The sequence below is a fragment of the Neopelma chrysocephalum genome, unplaced genomic scaffold (assembly GCF_003984885.1).
Source record: "Neopelma chrysocephalum unplaced genomic scaffold, ASM398488v2 Primary Assembly neopelma1_72, whole genome shotgun sequence".
Classification (NCBI taxonomy): domain Eukaryota; kingdom Metazoa; phylum Chordata; class Aves; order Passeriformes; family Pipridae; genus Neopelma; species Neopelma chrysocephalum.
In genome coordinates, this window is record NW_020897732.1 from 7,777,193 (window position 1) to 7,795,440 (window position 18,248).

At 41.3% G+C, this 18,248-nt stretch overlaps 1 protein-coding gene across 1 annotated transcript; it reads right to left on the reverse strand.

Annotated features, from left to right (window-relative positions):
- Positions 1–2,072: 2,072 nt before the first annotated feature.
- Positions 2,073–18,035, reverse strand: NOM1 (nucleolar protein with MIF4G domain 1). The gene is made up of 13 exons (XM_027686837.1): positions 17,864–18,035; positions 16,043–17,109; positions 15,145–15,269; positions 14,012–14,207; positions 11,691–12,014; positions 11,079–11,189; positions 9,808–9,975; positions 9,113–9,234; positions 5,197–5,329; positions 4,696–4,827; positions 3,916–4,025; positions 2,871–3,054; positions 2,073–2,840 (listed from the first exon to the last, which is right to left on the reverse strand). Exons 1-12 carry the CDS (start codon positions 18,033–18,035, stop codon positions 2,877–2,879), a joined length of 2,838 nt encoding a protein of 945 aa, XP_027542638.1. The 3' UTR covers positions 2,073–2,840; positions 2,871–2,876.
- Positions 18,036–18,248: the final 213 nt, after the last annotated feature.

Below are 18,248 nucleotides of genomic sequence, written 5' to 3' on the forward strand. Positions count from 1 at the left end.
GCAGCCTCTGCTGGCAGGCAGTGCTGAGTGTGCAGTCCTGCAGGAAGCTGCCTGCCAGCATTTTCAGTCTTGCTGCTGTTCCAGAGAGACCTTATAGCACTGACAGCCCTGCTATAAGGAGGAGACACTCCAGCCGGGCCAGCTCTGCTGGGACAAGTTTTTTCTCCAGGGTTAAAAGTATATATATAAAAAAACCTATATATTTTATATATATAAAAGATACATTTAGACACACACATATACATGTACAATACCCATAAAATATATGTGAATATAAAATAATCTCAGCTCTCCTTTTCACACATGCTTTATATCCTTTATGTCCTTAGGACGCATTGATGACAGAAGCAACAGCTTGCAGACGCATATGTACATCAACAGCAGACTCTGCCAGGCCTTCCACCCCTGGCAAGCTGTGGCAGTCTGGCCAGTAGGACCATGGAAAAAATTGTTAAATATGGCAAGATCCAGGACTCAGGAATTCACATTTATTTTGGAATTGTCAAATTTTCGTTGGACAGTTATTCCTTCACCAAAGCACAGCAGGAGGGCGGGACTTATGCAGAATCACCCACAAAAACTGTTCCTGCACCATGACTATGGCTGGCAGTGTATTTCATCTGCTTTCCTTGAAAAGTCATTTAAAAAAAAAAATATGTTTTTACATAAATATGGCAAATATAAAAGCCGCAGGCAGGTAAAAACTGTTTTCCTCAGAAACAAAGGAATGGCTCTGATAACATTAAGTTTGAACAAAACATACCAGCCCTTGGGATAAATAATAACTAATTCAAGTATCACTGTAAAAAAAAAAAAGGCAATTGCAATTTTCGACTGTAAGGTTAAAGCCATCCCCTCTAATTGCACAGCAACACCTGCATCCACTGCCTCAGGCAGCTGCAGCAAGTGAATAGACTCAGACCCATAAAACTCCTGGCAATCCTGCCACTGCAGCAAAGCGGGGTCAGCTCTGATCACCGAGCACAGCACTCACACCAGGCACAGGCAGCCTGTCACCCTTGATCTAAGGAAGATGATTTGAGATTTATCTCGAGGAGCAAAGTCGCCTCAACCTCCCCGCTAGAGCAATGTGTTTCCATTTACGGGTTATTAAACCACAAACATGTTCACACGCTGGGTCTACCTAAACTCCTACAGAAAAGGTAATTAATTAGGTGGCTGCTGCAGTCTAGGGGGAGCAATTTTTACTCACCGAGTCCCATGCGTTCCACAGCAGCCAGTTTCTAGGGGCTGGCACATATTTTCTCCTGAGTCCACAATTCAAAACTTAAATACAAGGTTTGGTGTGGTTGGTTGTAAGGCAGCTCACACTGCCTGAAGTTGCGACTTTTGTAGCCATAAAAACAGTGTTGATTCTGCTGCTGCCACGTTTCTGTTAATTGGTATGAATTCCAGAAATATTGTAACAATTTTTTTATTCTTCTGTCTCGTTGCATCTATGATGCAACTGCGGGGAAATGGACAGTTTTGTCCTCTTAAAAGCTGCCAATGATATGAAACATCAGGAAAAAAGCATCTTGCTTTGTTCTTTTGATAGTAATTCTCTTCTGTGTTAGTTGTTACCTTGCTAGTGTAACCTGGGGTTTTGAAAGTGGGTCTTTCTGCTCCCAGAACACCTTGCTCCCCACAGAGGAAAGGTGGGAAAAAACAGCTCCCTGGCTCCTGGGGGAAGCACTGCTCCGCCTGAAAACATTACTCACACATCTGAGCAAGCAAAGGATTCTACATTCAACAATTGGATTAAAAAATAATTTTTCCCAACAGGGACAGATCAATTGGTATCAAATGCAATTAGGAAGCACCATAGGTGGCCTACTGAACACCAGAGGCCAGTCTGGCTACAGAAATAGGGCCAACAGCTCCAACATAAGTAGATCATGTAGATGCACATTGCAGACAATAAAGTACTTTCCCCTCTCCACCCAATTTAAGGTCATTCCTTTCCTGCCAGGCCAGCTAGAGTAAAGCTAATACAAAAAGCAAAGCATTTAGAAAAATGGCAGTTTAATGTGTAGTGGTAAGGTGACAAAAGAAACAAACCATTAACAGCATGTTACAGAGAAATGTACACCATTTATTTTAAACATCTGATTGGAAGATGTAAGCAAATTCTTAAAGAAGGTGTTCTCTTATTAAATATTCATATTGATGATATTCTTTATCTTTTTTACACAAGTGATTAGGCAACTCCATTCTAAAGCTGTGGAAAACAGGCTAAAAAAAATGCAATAAAACTGTGCTGTGATGTCTAAACCCAATATAATTGGGCAAAGTCAGATCTTCAAGTCGCTTTACTACAGCTTTCAATCCAACTGAAGATCTTTTTCCTGACCAACAGTCAGGGAAACAATTCACAGAATTAGCAAATAACTTCCAACACTTAAGGAAAAAAGTTGATTTCTTCCCAAACCGACTCACCAGTACTTGTGCCATCTAGTGGCCCCTTTCTTTAGGCAAGTGCCTTTAGTTAAGGCTGCTTCTTTATTATTTATGGTGCCATTATTTTACAATGTCAGAAGGTTAGAATGTGCAATGCAGAACACTGCTGCTGACTGAGAGTATCATGGGAGAGAAATTCATCCTCTTCCCCAGATACCAACTATCAACACGAAGCACTTGTACCAAAAGGGGACATGACAAAAATACATTTTCCCTTTCTTCAGAAAGGCCTTGTATCCCCTTCAATTAAACCTCTCACCAGTGTGTAGAGCAAAGTAACTATATTTACATAAAAAAAATGAATCCTTTAGAGTAAAATGGCCCTCCTCATTCTCAATTATTTGGGTCTGAAATATTTTTCTCTATGTTTTATCAGAAAATAATTTTTTTCTGTATGTTTTATCTGAAAAACAGAACTATAGCTTCAATTTGGGTTCTTTTGCCTCCAAAGCCTTGGTTGCTAGTTCAACTCTTTCTTTTAACAAGCTAGCTTCTTCAGCACTCTTTTGGGCCTGTGCATGTTTCAGTAAGAAGTGGGTAAGGAAGAGTTTCAAGCCTTCCCGTAGCATTCCCAGTTTGGGGTTGTCTGATACCCTGTAAAGATACAGATAAAAAAAATTATTTACTCTTCTGCCATTTCAGAAGTTTCTTAATTTTCTTCATCTTCTTCAAATAGAGACATAGAAAAACTCCAACCTATAAAAGGAGCTTTATTGAAGAGGCTTTCAAATTACCAAGTCTGGTTTGGCAAACAGCCCAAACACCCAACATACAACTGGCCCTCAACAATAAAATAGAATATTGCAGCCTCAGACTTGCTTTATGTAAACAATTGCATTACAGCAAAAAATGAGACAAACACTGTGTTCAAACTTCCTTGTGTTAAAACATCACCACCTAATTTCTTCTCACTTCATGTGACATTGCAAGCCTTATCCACTCAAGTCCTAAGCATCTTCAAGGATGGAGATTTCCCAGCCTCTCCAGGCCACCCAGTCCCATATCAAAAATAAGATTTTTCAGACAATGTTGATAAAAATCCCATAAAGAAATCCCCCAAACCTTTCCCTCACTAGGGAATAGTTTATTTTTCCTTCTTAAAGATACCTCCTAGCAATGACTGCTGGCAGAGTGAATCCCACTGCACACAGATGGTACAGCAATAAGGGAAACAGGTAATTACAGAGCTCTGCTCATGAAAATCCTTTCATCAACATAATACATTGAATATCTTAAAGCTTTAGTTTGTGTAACACTTGTTATGCTGCATCTCTGTCAGAGCCTGTGCCAATACACAAGTGATACACTTCCTGCACTCACCCAGGAGAGCTGACTTTTAAGGGATGGCTGATGTGTGGAAAAGGCACCGTGTAATTCCAAACAAAATAAGCAAACTTCTTATCTTCCCAATTACTCCTCAACAAGGGTTCCCTGGAGATCTCTCTGATCACTTACCTCATAAAAATGTCGGTAAGTTCTTCAGCATCTGCTTTGATTAACAGTGTGCTTAATACTTGTCGCAAGAAACGAACTTTGGGTTTGTCTAGTTCACTGAATTCAATTACCTGGTAGGCAGAGGATTAGATTAATTCAAGTATTTCAACCAGCTGTCTTCTCTTCTAAATGAACAGCTTTTAGCACACCAACTGGCCTCTGCATATACTGAGTCTTGACTTTAGCACAGAAGAATCAGTTGAGAATGCTGCCTCCAAAAGCCAATCAATAAGGAAAGCAGAGAACCTTCTAAGGAATAGAAGTCGACCAGTACCAAAACACCAGATGTAATCTATCAACTAGATAAATACTTCATAAGTACTTAGGACAATCCATTTAATTGCCTGTTTAATTTCAACTATTCTTATAATAAGATTCTATGGACTTCCCATTCTGAAATCCAGATGCTCAGTAGATTTCCTTTCTTGTCTAATAAAAATCAACATCAGCTAAAAATCATAGCACAAAATTCACTGCTGAAGCCTCAGTTCCAACTCTGGATACTCTAAAGAAAATAACCTTAAAACTGTAGATTTGCTGTATGCCTGGGTCACCACAGGTTCTCCTTTCCCCAGATGACAGCACTACTGTAATCAAATGAAATAATTTGCTAAGTTTAGAACAAATTTTATCTTAGCATAATCAGCTAAAGTACCATCTAGGTAAGAGAGAAAACACACCTTCCACAGAACTAGAAAATGGAAGGAAGACAAAGAAGGATTTGGAAAGAGACTCACCAACCTTGAGAACTGAAAGTGGCAGTGACTTTGTCCTTATTAAGTGAGCCAACAGTGAAACCAAGTTGGAGATGGCAGCAGCTGACAGGTTTTCTAAGTCTCTGATTTTGTCCCAAATACTGAACTGAAATGTCACCTAGGGGTCAAAGGTAAAAAAAATAATCCTACAAATCAAGCAGCTGTTTAAATGAGTAACAACAAAACAAACCTTTTGACCTTCTATTCTTTACGAGCCCTCTGTTAATTAACAGAAATGCTTGATCAGACTGTTCCAATTCTTTTAAAATGCATGAAACAGAAGAAAGCAAACCTTCTGCAGTAGTAATTTTATTTCTTACTCATATCTGACCATGAGTATGCCTTCCTGAATGCACAGCTATACCGGTAGAATTTTTCCCTGGGATCAAGATTCTAAGAGGCATGCATCCATCCTCAGGTATTTAATAACTGTCTTCCTAACCACAGTTATGACACTAAACCAAAGAAGGAACAGATTTTTCTTTACCTGAAATCGTCTTTCATATCCACAAAACTTGTTAGCCAAAAATGCATAGAAGGGGTTAAATGTCTTCTCCTGTAAGCAGCAGTACAGGACGACATGAACTATTTCTCTCTCCTGCTGATCTTTCAGTCCAAGCCTAAAATTTAGCAAGAGAATGAGAATCATTTAGCAAGGAAAAAATTACTGATGCAAAGTAAGAGCTACAGTCAACATCTGAGAGTAACACTTTAAAAAAACCTCCAAACATCACATTAAATTTTACTTGTTAGAAACTTCTTATGAAACCTTTCAAATACTGAATGGACTCAAAAATTTAGGACTGTGAGCTAAACCAATATCCTTGTATGGCAACGTGGAAATGCTACAATATTATGGGTGTTAAAGGAGGGGCTGCAAGAGCAAGACCTCATAGACAGAAGTGGAATGATGCAAGTGTAATCACTCCCTGGGGGAAGGAAAGGTAGCCCACTCCATGTTTGTAGCTCTCCACGAACTAAAATAGAGGAGAGGGCACAGTTACTGTGGTTGTGCCTTTGAGCACAGCAGTAGGACTGCAGCACATGCTGCTGCACAGATACCATTACAAAGGTTAAACAGTGGAACAACAACTGTAGGGCCCTGTTGCTGTTATCTCACACTTGTACCTATGGCCATGGGAGGAAAAACAGCCTTTGGATTCACTGTAAGCCTATCTGGAGAAACATGTCCAGGGTGCTTCACTTCTGTGGTACTTAGTAGGGATAAGAAAATATTCTCAGGTGTTTTTCCTACTTAGTTGGTGATATGAATTTTTTTAATCTGTATGTCAACTCCATCATACTTGAAATCCATTTTTGTTTGATAGCAGCCTAAGAGGATGCAGTCAGTGATCTCAAAGCACCTTAGAAAAAAGCCTGAAGAAAACAGTATCTATGAGTACTTATGTTGGCTGCCTCTGTATGAAGGCCAAGCACTGAACAGCCTTCCAGTCTAAAGGAGAGCTGAGACACTTTGGCAGGGAATGGTAACTAACTGGCAATGCACCTGGTCTGTGAATAATATGATTTAACTTCCAGGGCTGCCAAATGCTTGGCAGCATTAAAACCAATTAAAATGAAAAATGCTTCGTATTATAATCTGAAAAATATCAAACAAAATTCTTCTCATTGCTTCAAGCTCAAGTTTCACATGGCATTAGTACAACTCAAGCATACTTTCTAACCAGGTTTGACTCCACTGGAACTTGCCCTGCCGCCTGCAGAGTAGTTTGTCATTGCTTGATTCCACTACTCCTCGTTTGTATACACCTCCAGACATCTGCATTGCATTTGATCACAGACACACCAGATTAACAGAGAAAAATACTGCTGGCTCAGCCAAAACTCCACAGAATTTAAGGTTTTACAATAGGAAAATCTGTGATGATTTCAAGGCTGATTGCTAATGAGCAGTGAAAACTTAGAAGTCTGCTTCTCTTCACTGTGAGTGCTGTGTCTGTGATATAACTCACCTGCTCCCTCATCAGCCAAGTTCCATCTGATTTTAGTACAGAGCAACTAGAAGGGCTTTTTACAAATATACAGGTTTTCAGCCATTGGACATGCTTTTAATAGATGACTCGTGAAGTTACACTGTAATTACTAATTTGGTACACTCTCTTTTTCCTTCTTTATCATCACTTCTATCACAGCTTGCTTATTTAGGAAATACTCATGTTGCCAGACAGTTATAACCAAGTAACAACACTTGGATATTCAGTTTTGTTCTTACCTTCACTTTTTCATAGAACTACCAGTATTGTATCTTTTCAGACCTAACATTCCTAAGTATTTAAATTTTAAGAGTCTGGACTGTCCTTCACTGCTGAGCTTCACCATAAACCTGTACAGGTTTCATAAACCCAATAATATCTGATAAAGAATGTGCAACCACCTCACCAATTAAATCATTCATGAGTTACAGTATTCCCATGGACTTGTATGTGTTGATTGCTTTAAGAATTTCCCACCATTAAATGGGATAACTGCCTCTGAAGTAGGTTATTTACTGCCAGCAGAAGCCTGCCTCTAAGTGGGTTAGTTGTCACCAGCTGAAGTCCAAGACTATCATTGCCTTCAGATCAAAATTAGCAACTCTCAAACCCACCTTTTAAAAGTCAGCTCCAATTATTTTAGTAAATACAATCACTTTTGTAGATACTTGCTATCCTGCATTACACAGCCCACTACAACAGGATGTGTGAGCCTCTTAAAAAGTGTTAATATCTTCTGCGATGCAAAGTCTCTCACGTTCCTTATCTCTACCAAATAACTTTTAAAACTGCCTCTCCATCAAACTGAAGCAGCATTCACTTCCCCTCCTGAGTGTAACTGTGGGTGTGAAGGAGGCGTGGCCTTTCAAGCTCATGAAGAAGATCAAGTCTCTCTCCTCTTTGTCTCCAGTGATTTCCCAACTCTCCTTTACATTGACACCTCTGCAATCACAAGCTGAGCCACTTCAGGGAACTGTTCTGGCTTCAAACTAATTACTTTCATTTGCAGTAAGGAGGAGAAGGACTAGCAAAACTATAGCAGCCTGGATTTTAAATAGTTTAAATTATCCTTTAGCCACACCTCAACTCTGCCAGCAGACCTAGCAGAAGGTCAATCAACAAGAACAGTTAAAATACTTCTTTATATGCTCTTCCTCATCAGACTGACATCAAACATATGAATATAAATTCCCATACACTCTGAAACACATGTTCACATTGAAATTAATTCCTTCACTGACAGTTCTGTGTACTTTCCACTATACTCTGCCAGATGTGGACAGATTAGAGAATTCCCCTCTCCAACTTTGCTGTACAAAATCCTTACCAACACATACCAGGCAATCTGTAGAGGGTTTTTCTGCCAAGCCTGTATGTATTCAGATTTGTGTACTAGTTTAAATAGTACAGATGAGAGTCAAACCCAATTTGCAAATTGAGCTACCAGGTCTTGGCAAGAGCTACTGCAGCAGCAGCTAATTTCTTTTAATTGAACAGGCCATATTAAGATATTGGAATGACTCCATCACAGTCTTAAATCCAAGCTGTGTTTTGCAGAAGTGGCATTTAATCAAATATTAGTTGACTTTATTACAAAGTCTGTTTTGGTTTGGTAAGCAAATTAAATAATTGCATGCCACCCTGGCAAAACAATTCCCTTGAATTACAAGGCTGTGACAGAAAAGTTCAGACCTGATCTCTCCCTTCCCACTTACTTAATATTCTTACAATTAATATTCTGACAAACACAAAGAATAGGTTAGTTTGAGCTTTTCCCTGATCACATCTTGTTCTAAAGAGCTGTTTGCCAAGTGGTAAGGAAACTGGTCTTAATGTGAAATGTGACCCTGGAGCAAAGCCAAAGCTAATAAATTCTGCAAGAGGGAAGTGGAGGTGCTAGAACACTACCAGGTCATGCAAGTATGGGCAGAGACCTACAAGATGGCTTAACAAGGTGGCAAGAAGTCAAGGAAGTGGCAGAAGTACAGAAACCACGGGAATCCAGCTACAAAACCAAGAGATGTTCTGCAGGGTCTTTTGATCTGTCTCTGTAAGGGAACAAACCTGCAACAGCCTTCCATCCACTGGATTGGGACACAGCTCCAATGCAAAAAGATACAGGCTCCTTATGCCAAAAGATGCTGTAAATCACAGTTATAGCTGTGAGTGACAAGAACAGGGGCTACACCTTTCCTCTGACTGCCAGTCAGTTCTGCCTGCCCCCATTAGCCCTTATACCAGGGTTTTGGTCCCTTCTCCTACCCTTTCACCCTACATGGATCCCTAGCTATTCACTTCTTTTAATTGTATTATCAATTAAATGCTCTTAAGCCCATTTAATGCTATTTTTCCAACCCATTCAATGCTATTTTTAGTTCTGGGCTGTCTTCTGTTCTAGTCTGTACTTACTTGAGCAGCTTTTCAAAGGCATCCATGAAGTCTTCACTTGTCATCAAGACACAAAAAATACTTCTCCTGATATCAGTGTTCATTCTCTGCTTCCGAGCAAGCTCCATTATCTTTGAACTCACCTGAAAATAAGGTTATATGCTATTATAGTTATGAATTATGCTTGATTTAAGAAAGCTACTTCTGTGCAGCCTTGAATAATACCACTAATGAAGCTCTCCAGTAAACTATGAATCAGCAATCCAAAGGTCCTGAGCTTTTGTCCAGAGGCACGGGCATCATCAGGAGCTTTTTCAAATATGGAAATACATTTTAATCCATTTTAATTGTGCCAATCATTTTTTAAGACGTGCTTCTCTGATGTAAGTCACCATGACCATCTCACCACATTACTTTTAGAATCAGCTTGGATATATGCCACAGATAGACAACACTACTAGCAAATCCACTTCTAAATCAAGTCTCTTTGCAATTCCACAGGATAAGAAACAGCAAGCTCTACCAAAATATTTGTAGTAGCAGCTTTTGTGAAGTGCATCAGTACATTTTAAAAAACATAACAGCAGAATTTACAGTCTTACAAGTGTCCGTGAAAGTTTTTTTGGTGGGCTCTGAAATGAACTTATTCACCTGTAGGAGAATCTTCAAAAGATCACAAACACTTAAGACTTGTAACTAGCACTGCCTGGATTTACCTTTCCTAAATGCAGTTTCTGCTGAGTCTTGCTGTTTGTATCACTGATCATTGGTGCTCCACTCCAGGATGACCCCACGATCCACCACCGACCAACCTGATCGGCGCTGAGCAGAGATTCCAGGGAGACACGGAGCTGAGTGTCTTTTCCCGAACCACTGCTGCGAACCTTGAATAACAAAACACACAAACAAAAACCAACACAAAAGCTTCTATTTGAAACTTTTTTTTTTAAGAAAACAAAAAATATTTTAATTACTTAAAATTACTTTTAAACAAAGGTACCTTTAAACAAAGGTAAGTTAATCTCCATAAAGGTCTTTCCATGTTTCCTGCCCAACCTTTGTTTCAGTCAGCAGCCTGAAAAGGATTTACAAACTTCCCATATGCTGTATTTTTTGAAATTCAAAAAGTTGGCTAAATCTACATGTAGAAGCTCTTGATATTTTTTTAATTTTAAAAAAGAGATAATAAATTAAAAAGTAGCCATCTTCCAATCACAAAATTTGACTACAATTCCGACAATGCTGATACTGAATATGATTTGCAGCATCTTACAGTCTGGTCACGATTTTCCTTTTGAACACTTCGGGTTAAATAAAATGACACAAGAAACTGCCTTAAGTTCTGCACAGTTCAAATAACAAAAATGTTAAACTCTTTGAACAAAATAAGAATTTTCAACAGAAGAGTCTAGAAGTGTATCAGGAAGACCGTGAAAATTTAAGAGAGGAAATTCTACAAACTAGGTTACCTAGCTTGTTTTTGTCTGGCCTATTATCCTAATATGCACATCCAGCACTTATAAATTACTTTCATCCCTTTTATACTGGGTTGTTCTAGACAAACTGCCCTCTGTCACAAAAAAACCACCAAAAACCAAGAAGAAAGAACATCCAGTTTTTCTGAAGTGTTAGACTTCGAAAATAATTCTAGTGAAGCAAGGAGCAGGTGTGCACATCCAAAACCAGAATTTGTCATATTGACTCGTTTCTTCTACACAATCATTAAATATCTCACAATCTTTTTCATACACGTTTTATAGGACTCTGAGGCAAAGTCTTTGGCTAAGTATTTATGTCCTTTCTCAAACTGTTCTGCCGAAGGCTGGACAAGGAGATAACAGTTACTGATATAAGAAGTGATTTTTGTCCACTAGTTTCAGACTGTTAAATGAATTAAAATACTACAGTCCATCAAGCCAACATACAATACAGATAACTACTCCTGGTTTAAGGATAACTGGGCTACACATGCCAAGAAAGTTCTCACCAGTGTTCTTTGCAACTTGCGGAGTCTTTCAACTGGCTCGGGATCATAACCAGGGATCTTCCGCATGTCATTGTTCCTTAGTGCCAACATAGTCTCCAGCATAAAACGAACCTATCAGGAAAAGAAATGTTTCTGTGGGTTATGTGCTGTGGGTTTATTAAATACAGTAGAGAGTATACTTTGAAATTACAACTCTGTGAGAATAAGCAGTTCAGCTGGAAACAAAGGTTCTAGATTACATGAATACAATGTTTACTTTAACCCCTATTATATTAATTTGTGTACAAGCTTCAACTCAAAGCTTAATCTGTTAAACACCACGTCTCAGTGACCATTTTTTGAAGTGTATAAAGTATCATCAAACAGAAGCCCTGTCCATTGCATAAGACATAAAACAGTCCTGTGTCACCATCACAAGCATTTTGGTGTCTATGTCCTAACAGAGCAAGACAGAAAAGAAGAATACAAATAAGTGAATGCAACAACCAAACACTAATGGTAATTTAGAACATAAGTAGAATGTAGCAGAAAATATTTTTCTAAATTAAGTAGCGTATCCAGGTACTTATTAAAGTCTACTGAGATGATAAAATCCTTAAAACACACACATACCCTAGTCTGATCCTGGAATTTCTTCTCTGCTGTGCTTGCTTTCCTCTGGGCTTCGGTAATCAGTTCCTTCAAAGCCAATGCATCATCTTTTCTTAAGGAAAAACCCACGTTTTTCAGAAGAAACAAAATCAGCTCAATCTCTTTTTCAGTGAAAGTGCTAACAAGCTTTTTCAGAATATCAAAGATCAGCAGGCAATGAACCACATGGAAGTTATAGAGATGAGCAATCAAGGCAAGCAGATTTTCACATTCTTTCCCTTCAGCATCACTTTTACAGAGTTCATCAAATTTCTTCACCACAGCTTCCAAAAAGTGAGCACCGACCTGGCAACAATTCCATTAAAGGGAGAAAAAAAAGTCCAGCAGTTAACTGTAAGTAGATTTTACAGACATCTGTATAACATTTATTTTTGGGTCACTGCCACTGTTAATTTTAAAGAAATATTGTTGCTCCTTTCAACTATTATGGATGTTCTAAATTTGCATGCACAAACATCTAAGTGGTGTGATGTTTTTGAAAAAGTTTATGTTATTTACATGTCATATATGACATCCAGTTGTCTTTTAAAGCCTGCGCAAGAAAAACACATTATAAACTCACAGTACACATACATCAGCATTTGTTTACATAATTTTCATGGACAGATATAAGCAACTTTCCAGCTGTCAGGCTAGCATGCTGCTACTGCTAGTCATTCATCCAGTAAAAGCTGGATGTCAAAACCCAAATGCATCACTGAGGTCAGCATTCCAGAACAAAATCCTTAACAGGGGGATAAAAAATAATATTGTGAAACAACCCCCAAAATACCAAGTTTTCACAGCTTAGGCTGATTTTGAAGTGAGGATAATTCTTAGCCATTTGTCAATGATACAGTTTAGAAGAGAAATTTTGGAATCTCTGTATTTCTAAAGAGAGGGTTGATGCTCAAGACTGGAATTAGAAAGCATACCAAAACATTGCTGCTAAACAAGACTCTACCCATTATTATGGTGCTAAAATCTGCTGACTGTTCTTATGAAAACCAGGAGTCCCAGCAGCAGCACTGACTTGCATTACAAGCCTTGACTAGCTCAGGTTTTAACTATTCAATGACTGCACAAATGTATAAACACAGCTACTGGAATCTCAACTTCTGCATTGCTCAACCTAATCTTCAATCCAGCTGTACTATCACACTTTCATGTAATGCATATTCTATATTTATTTCACAGAAAAAATAATAGTGTTTTATAGTAAACTTAAATACTTCAGTCTTGGATTCAAAGGTGCTGTGCAACCAAGTCAGTGGTACAGAACACAGTCTGGATATCATCCACCTATTTCTGACACCTATTAGTATATCTAAACCTCATCACCAGGTATTTTGCAAAGTTTCAACTTCTGAGAAGATTTTGATTCTGTTCTTAATACAGCTTTGTAGTATTATACTATATTTCCAGTCAGAACTGCCATTCAAGCAGAAGAGTGACAAAATAAAAGCTTAGTATCAAGGCTGCACGGAGAAAGCTGCTGTAATTGCATCCATCTGATATTTAACACAGTTTCAGAGCCAGCATTCAGGCCACAATATGACAAACCCAAGAACTTGCATCTATACACCTTTTGCATTGAGATGTACGGAAAAAAAAGTGTAATTTGATGGGGACATGGTGCTGAAGCACCTCAGTTCCCTGACAGACATTTCATTGAAATTAGCTAAAATCTTCGACATCAGTAGCTTCAGCATTTCCCTAACAGTAAGCAAGAGAGATTTTATCTCAATTATTCATCAGGTTTAAAAACACAAAAGAAAATCTCCCCCAAAATTATCATGCTTTTTGAAGTTTTTTATATTCCAGAGCATTATTATACCTACTTAATTCCACTGATGATTTGGGTTAGAAAAGAACTTTTTTCCACCAATGTAAAAGGGTTTCTGTAACTGTAACGCTTTTCTTATCTGGATACACATAATTCAAAATCAATACCCTCACATACCCAAGAGAACAGAAATGGATTAGTGTAATTAAAGGGGGGAGAATTTGAAGCTCAAAAATTTTTGGTTCCTGGATGGAGAAATATTTTGATGAAAAAATGGTGGTTTTAAAGCTGACCAGTGGTAACTCATGGAGGAAATAAAATCAGATAAAGCAACAGACTTGGACCCTTTCACTTGTGGACACCTTGCAAATAAGCTACAATTATTGATGAAACTCAACTAAAGATGCTTTTTAGTGACACACATTTAAAAAGGACATGGCAATTAAAACAAAACATCAAGGAAAACACTCTACATTGTGTATTACTAAACAAAATTAGTCCCAGACACAAGAATTACCTCAATTCCTACATTGTGATGAAGAATGCTAACCAAAAGGACGTGCTCCATCACCAATCTCGTGGGCATGGCAACCGCAGTGACACAGGCGTTCATGAGAATATCTGTCAGAGTGTCATTCATGTCCTTTCTGCTGTTGGCCATGTAGAGCTCTTCCATCTGTACACTAATGGAGGACAAGTTTGGTTCACTCAACCTATGGAGAAACAAAATCCACTGTTCACTTTCTCTTCTCTTTACACAGTTCCACAATTTTCAGTTTACCCAGCAAACATCAATTCTTTTTAGAGAAATTAGAGTGGCTTAAGAAAAGATTGAAGATTGAAAAGATGACTGGAAGGAGCCTTTTGTATTTTTCTGTGTTCACTAAACTAAAAAAGTAATATATTTAATTCTGGTGTAGCTTTTTAAAAAATATTTACATGTAAAAACACATTAGCAGCACTTATAAAGCACTGTCAATGTGCTTACTGTCACACCAAACAGATTTATGAAGAAAACAGACTGTGCTTAGCAGTTGTAACTATAGCACATCACAGTCTTTGAAGAAATGAACTACACAAATAGTTCCTACTGTAACATATAAGGTGTATCAAATTTCGAATGACTGAACAAACTCTAGTCTGCATTTTACAGATAACAGATAAAATGCCACTAGATTTCCTATTTTAAAAATACTCTAAAATTAAAATGAATGTTAATTGTTTTTTCTGTTCTGAAGTACTTTAATTTAGGAAGTGTTGTTCCTTCTCAGTCATAGTGCTGGAGAAATTTAATAATTTAAAAAAAAGAAAACAGAGGTTTTTTTTGGGAGGGAGTTAAAGCTCACACTGAGGGTTTTTTGTAAGCATACTCCAACTGACACTTAGTGAATTATACCTACCACTTGCAGGCAACTGCTGTGTGGAATTCTGCCCAATCTTAAATTTATTTTCTAGATTTTTCAATGTCTATAATGACTAACTTTGAAGAATTTATATCAACACAGATAATTATTCTTAACAATAGCAGACATGATTGCCAACTTAAAATCAGCTTGTGGAGAGAAAAGTCACATCCTTGTCACTTGGCTTTGACTGATGAGCACTGTCACACTGAACCAGAAAGATTAACAACTTTCCTTATTACATTACCTATTAATGAGGCCATTCACCATTTTCTTCAGTCTTCCCAATTCTTCTCTTTTCTTGTCATCTAGTGTCTCCTGAGCTCTCCTTACTTGAGGGGGAACATACTTTGTAGCACTGTGATTATGACTCTTACCAGGAAAAGAAGAAAATAAGACACCAGACGAAACCAGTATCTTAAATACTTGAACACCAACATACATTTCTATTTAAGATTAATACACCAAACTTAAAGATAAATCTTACTATCTAATAACCAATGCCAAAGGAACAAAATACAGAAAAGAAGCAGGCAAGAAGTTACCCTTTACAACCAACTTGACAGCAGCAAAGCCCCTCTTCCCTATACATGAAATTTTCTTTAAGTTATGGTTACTAAAACCTGACATCCTATGTTTTATCCAGGTTTTATCAGTGACAGTTTAGGTTAGTGCCATGAGGGCTATGTGACCTCCTCTCCTCCACTCATGCTACAAGAACTAACACAGGCAGGACCTCTGGGATAATTTAGAAGTAACACTTCAGTGCGTGACAGATGCTAATTTTAACACAAGCTGCCTTTGCCCACAGCAGAAGCGCTTAAGGATATTCTCACACTCTAAAGCCAGAGTAGTTCCAGATCCCAGGTGCCTTAGGTATTACCTGCCACCATCCTGACTTGGGGTGGTGTCTCTCAGCTCTCCATGTCTATCAGCTGTCCCTAGGTCTTGGTAGACCTCTCAACTCAACACTGCTGCTGGGCCAGGTGTGGTTTTGAACCAGGACAACACTTCATGTGGCCCGACTGGACAGTAAACACCTGTGCTTTACAGAGGCGATGTAACTCTGCTCTGTGTTCTGGTCATCGCACGTCCTTTGAGCAGCAGGTTTGTGTTATCAGAGGCGAACATCCCACCTCTCCTACCTCATCCTCCTCTTCTTCCTCCTCCTGGTCCGGGGGCTCGCTGGCCTCTGGCTCCTCGTCGTCCTCGGGGGATGAGGACGAGCTCTCGCTCTCCCACTGTCCTTCCTCGTCATCCCCCTCGGAGGGGTCTGAGGCGTCTTCCTGATCCTCGTCGTTCTCATCATCATCCTCCTCATCATCCTTCACTTCCTCCTCCTCCTCATCCTCCTCCGGCTCCGGCGGGCGCTCCCGCGGCCTTGGCTTGGTTTCCTTCTTCTTTCCCTCCTCCTCCTCCTCGTCGCTGCTCTCGCACAGCCTGCTGAGCCCGGCCCGGGTGCCCAGGGCTCCCAGCACGTATCCCAGCCCGTCCCGCAGGAAACTCTGCGGCACCCGCTCGGCCGCGGGCCCCTCCTGCTTCCTGCGCCGCTTCCCGAGGCCCAGCTGCCGCTCCAGCCGGCGGATCTCCTTCTCCTCCTCCTCGTTGGCCTCCAGCAGGGCCCGTTTCCGCGCCGAGGCGGCGGCGGCGGCCGAGGGGGCCGAAAGGGCTGTCGATGTCGGTGCCGACACCGGACCCGGCCGCTGCTTCCCGGCGGCGGGCGAGGTCGGGGCTGCGGGGCGGGCGGCAGGAACCGGCTTGGCTGGAGCATGTTTAGCCGGAGCGGGCTTGACCGGAGCAGGTTTAGCAGAGTACGGCTTGGCAGTAGCAGGCTTGTCCGGGTCGCCGGGAGCCTCCACCAGCTCCTCGCGTTGGAGTCGTCGCCGTCGGCTCCGCTTGAGCCTGCGCTTCTCCTTCCTGGCGTCCCGACGGCTCCTGCGGCTCTGCCTCTCCGAGTCCCTCAGCAGGGCCAGCGGCGGCTGGTCGCCGGCCGCCTGCACGAAGTCGTGCACTGCCTGCCGCAGCCGGTCCAGCTTCCCGCCGCGGCGGGCGCGGGCAGCCCCCGGCCGCCTCATCTCCTTCGTGCCGCCCGCCGCCACGCCGCGCCTGGGCGCCGCCATCTTGGGGCAGGGCCGCACCGCCTCTTCCGCCGCGCGGCCGCCATGGCGGGCACAGCGCCCCCTGTTGGGCGGTGCCTCAGGCGGCCCCAGCTCTGAAGGGGAGGGACTCTACTTGTGACCCCACACCAGTAGAGATCCTCCCTTTTGCGCATGTATATATTTAAGAATTCCAGAGTCAATTAAGTTGGAAAAGACTTTCGAGATCATCGAGTCCAACCTATGACCGAACACGACCATGTCAACTAGACCGTGACACTGAGTGCACCGTCCAGTCTTTCCTTAAACGCCTTCGGGGACGGTGGCTCCACTACCTCCCTGGGCAGCCCGTTCCAATGTCTAATCACCCTTTCTGTGAAGAAATTCTTCCTAATGTCCAACCTAAACCTCCCCTGGCACAGCTTGAGACTGTGTCCTCTCATCCTGTCGCTGGTTGCCTGAGAGAAGAGACCGACCCCCACCCGGCTACAACCTCCTTCCAGGCAGTTGTTGGAGAGCGATAAGGTCACCCTGAGCCTCCTTTTCTCCAGGCTAAACACCCCCAGCTCCCTCAGCTGCTCCTCATGGGACTTGTGCTCCAGACCCTTCCCCAGCTCTGTTACCTTTCTCTGGACACGCTCCAGAAAGAAAACATAAGGCTTGTCTATCTTCTTACACCAGGGACTAGAGCAATTTGTCTCTCACAGCCCTGGCTGTGGTCACAAGGCCCCCACTGGGCACGAGGCTCTTGCTGACGCTGCTCAAGGTGGTGAGACACACCAGAATCCTGGCCTCTCCTCCACCTGTCCAGACCCACATTTTAAGCCCCTTTCAACCCTGCCAAGCTCAGGTGTCTCTTCCTGAGTGTGCCAGAGACAATGTCCACGGTCTCTGTGGAAGTGCTGGCTGCTCTTGGGACATTTCCATCCACAGCAGGGTGCAGGACAAGTGTCCCTGCCACAGGGACGTATCCTCCCCGCTCTGCACAGCCAGTGACAACTTGTCTGTCGTCTATGTGATCAGGAGGAATTAAATGTCCCATGGCGGTTTGCTGCTGTCAGCAGGGAAACCAATTGGTTGGTCTTATTTTTAGTCTCTTTGCTGTGCTCTGGGGTTATGCAGCCTGCTGGGTGCGTGCCGGTTCCAGTCATGTCTGGCAGATGCCCGGAGTTTCTTAAAACACTGAATTTCCCCCAGTTTCATCAGAAACTGGGCAGAGGAAAGAATTTCTCGGCTGAACAAAGTACCACCGGAT